At 31.8% G+C, this 2,295-nt stretch overlaps 1 protein-coding gene across 1 annotated transcript in view; it reads right to left on the reverse strand.

The window, feature by feature from the left end:
- Positions 1 to 2,295, reverse strand: part of LOC102677863 (mucin-5AC) — a 44,289-nt gene that overhangs the window by 21,847 nt on the left and 20,147 nt on the right. Inside the window, exon 2 of the mRNA XM_031513871.1 lies at positions 1,615 to 1,717. Coding sequence (XP_031369731.1) covers positions 1,615 to 1,717 — 103 coding nt within the window. The remainder of the gene's footprint in view (positions 1 to 1,614; positions 1,718 to 2,295) is intronic.

Genomic DNA, 2,295 nt, shown 5'->3' on the forward strand with positions numbered 1-2,295 from the left:
TTGATTGTCTTTCGTTCACTTTTCTTATTCTTTTCTTTATTTTCTACCTTTCTCTCTCGCTAAATTCGCTCATTTTCGGTATCCCCCGCCTTTCCGATCCCCTAGTCTCGATTTCGATGCCGCTTGTCTTTTTTCTTTCTTTTGTAACAAAAAAAAAACAAAAAAAAAAAAAAGAAAAGAAGAAAAGAAACGGAGAAAAAAAAATTGGGCGAAAACCAATTCGACATTTAGGAGAATATATACGGGCAAAGTATCCGTTGCCAGATTGAACGTAAATCGTTCGCAAATTTCCAAACCACTATCGATACCCGATAGCGACATCGAGTGGATAATTATTTTCACGGTAGCTCATGATTGCCGTGATTGGGTTGATACTCTGCATGATCGAGGGACACGTGTCTCGAGACGTTTTTGATCCGCGGCTCTGAAGATGTATGGAACGTTTTTTTTCGAATGAGAAATCAGACTCAAATATTTCGAGGCTCGTATTGTTATAGAATATCAGGGATATTATTTCATTATAAGAAATAATATATAGAAAGACGTTGAATAAATGAAGAAAACAAAATGAAAAGGTGGAGAAAACGGGAAAGAAGAGTGAAAACAATTCGCAACATCGACAATATCATGAAGAAAAATTATACACGTTATTGGAAAAATCAGTGGCAATTGGTAATAATAAAACAGACATAGTGGAACAAAATTTTATACATACTTATGATTGTATATGATTATACGAGTCACGAAGGTAAGAGACATGGCGGTGATGTGAAAACGGGAGGTGAAACGTGAAACGACAGAGCGTGTGCGATATTAATGAGACCAGATGTATGATGACTATATAGTAGCATGATTAAAATAAGAAATAAAATCGCTAAAACACCTTTTACATTACTAACAAGGGGAAGAGAAAATATCATGAGAAAAATGGAAATCGATAAAAAACGAATCATTTAGGCGTGAGACGAGCGTGAATTTCTTCTTATTTTCATTCTACAAAGTCTCCTGTATTAATTAATATAATTGTTATTTTATTTATATTTACAACATTTATATTTTTCTCGGATATTTTTCGCATAATTCATTGATTAAATTCTTTTCTAAGGTACGTACTTTTATCACCAATCATACATTAAAAAGAATTTGAAAAATTAAAATATTTCTTTTAATTTTTAAATCAAAAGTTAATCCAAAAACATTTTTTATTTAACCAAACAATTTCATGAGATATATAATTCCAATAAAAGTTTTATAATTTTTCCTATCCTTTCTTATCCTGTTTCTTCACGCTCGCGATTGCTGGTATGATTCTAATGAATTTATGGAAACAATTAACTTTTAAACAGCATGGTATGGATGCCTGAGAAAATTTATCCATTATTTCTTTCCTTTTTCTCGTAAAATCCGATTATAATAATATTCTCTTCATTCTTCTTTTAATTTCATTTCACTTTGCTTTAATTCATTTGCTCAAACACCATACAAAATTTACTATGCGACGATATAGCTAAAAGACTAGATCGTACTGATCAAAAGACTGGTTTCGCTAAATCGTGAATAGAATATGTATATATATAAACTTATAGACTTAAATAATAAATAGAGTGGACTTACTCGATGTCGGCGGGGGTTGTGGTGCTCGACGAACAACTTGTTCCTGGTGCGGCCCAGTATATTCGTGCCATGTGTACGTGCTCCTATACTCTGAATGGAGCTGCTGTAATAAAGAGTCGACAGTGATGAGTTAGAGCAGAATCTGTAGCCAAGTTATCGCAAACTAGATTTTTGCGGATCTTTTAATCGACATTTCGAAAAATTTAAATTTCGATCTTCTTCGGTTCAATCGTTTCTTCTTTCGATCTTTCTTTTTCTTTTTTTTTTATCAATCGATATCCGATTATCTATAAATAACGATTTCAAAATTGCGACGATGAAAACACATGTAAATGCAACTGCAGAAATTTGAACGAACAAAACGTTCTTAAATTAAATTGAAATTATGGAAAACTCGATTATTCAACGCCGATCATTAATTCAATTATAATATTTACATTAACGAGTCCAATCATTATATATGTTTCAATTATTTAAATATACCAAGTTATATTTTTCGCAACAAGTAGAAACAAGAAATCAATCGTATCTATAGCTGACAAGAATGTTCAGAATCGTGTACACAATGACGCTCATTGATTCGCAGAAGCGAATAGAAACGATTCCTTTTTTCCCCTCCTTCTTTCCTCTTTCTTTTTTTTTTCTTTTTACACCGCAAAAAAAAAAAAAAAAAAAAAAAAA

Source organism: Apis dorsata, unplaced genomic scaffold, assembly GCF_000469605.1.
Source record: "Apis dorsata unplaced genomic scaffold, Apis dorsata 1.3 scaffold_787, whole genome shotgun sequence".
NCBI classification, from domain to species: domain Eukaryota; kingdom Metazoa; phylum Arthropoda; class Insecta; order Hymenoptera; family Apidae; genus Apis; species Apis dorsata.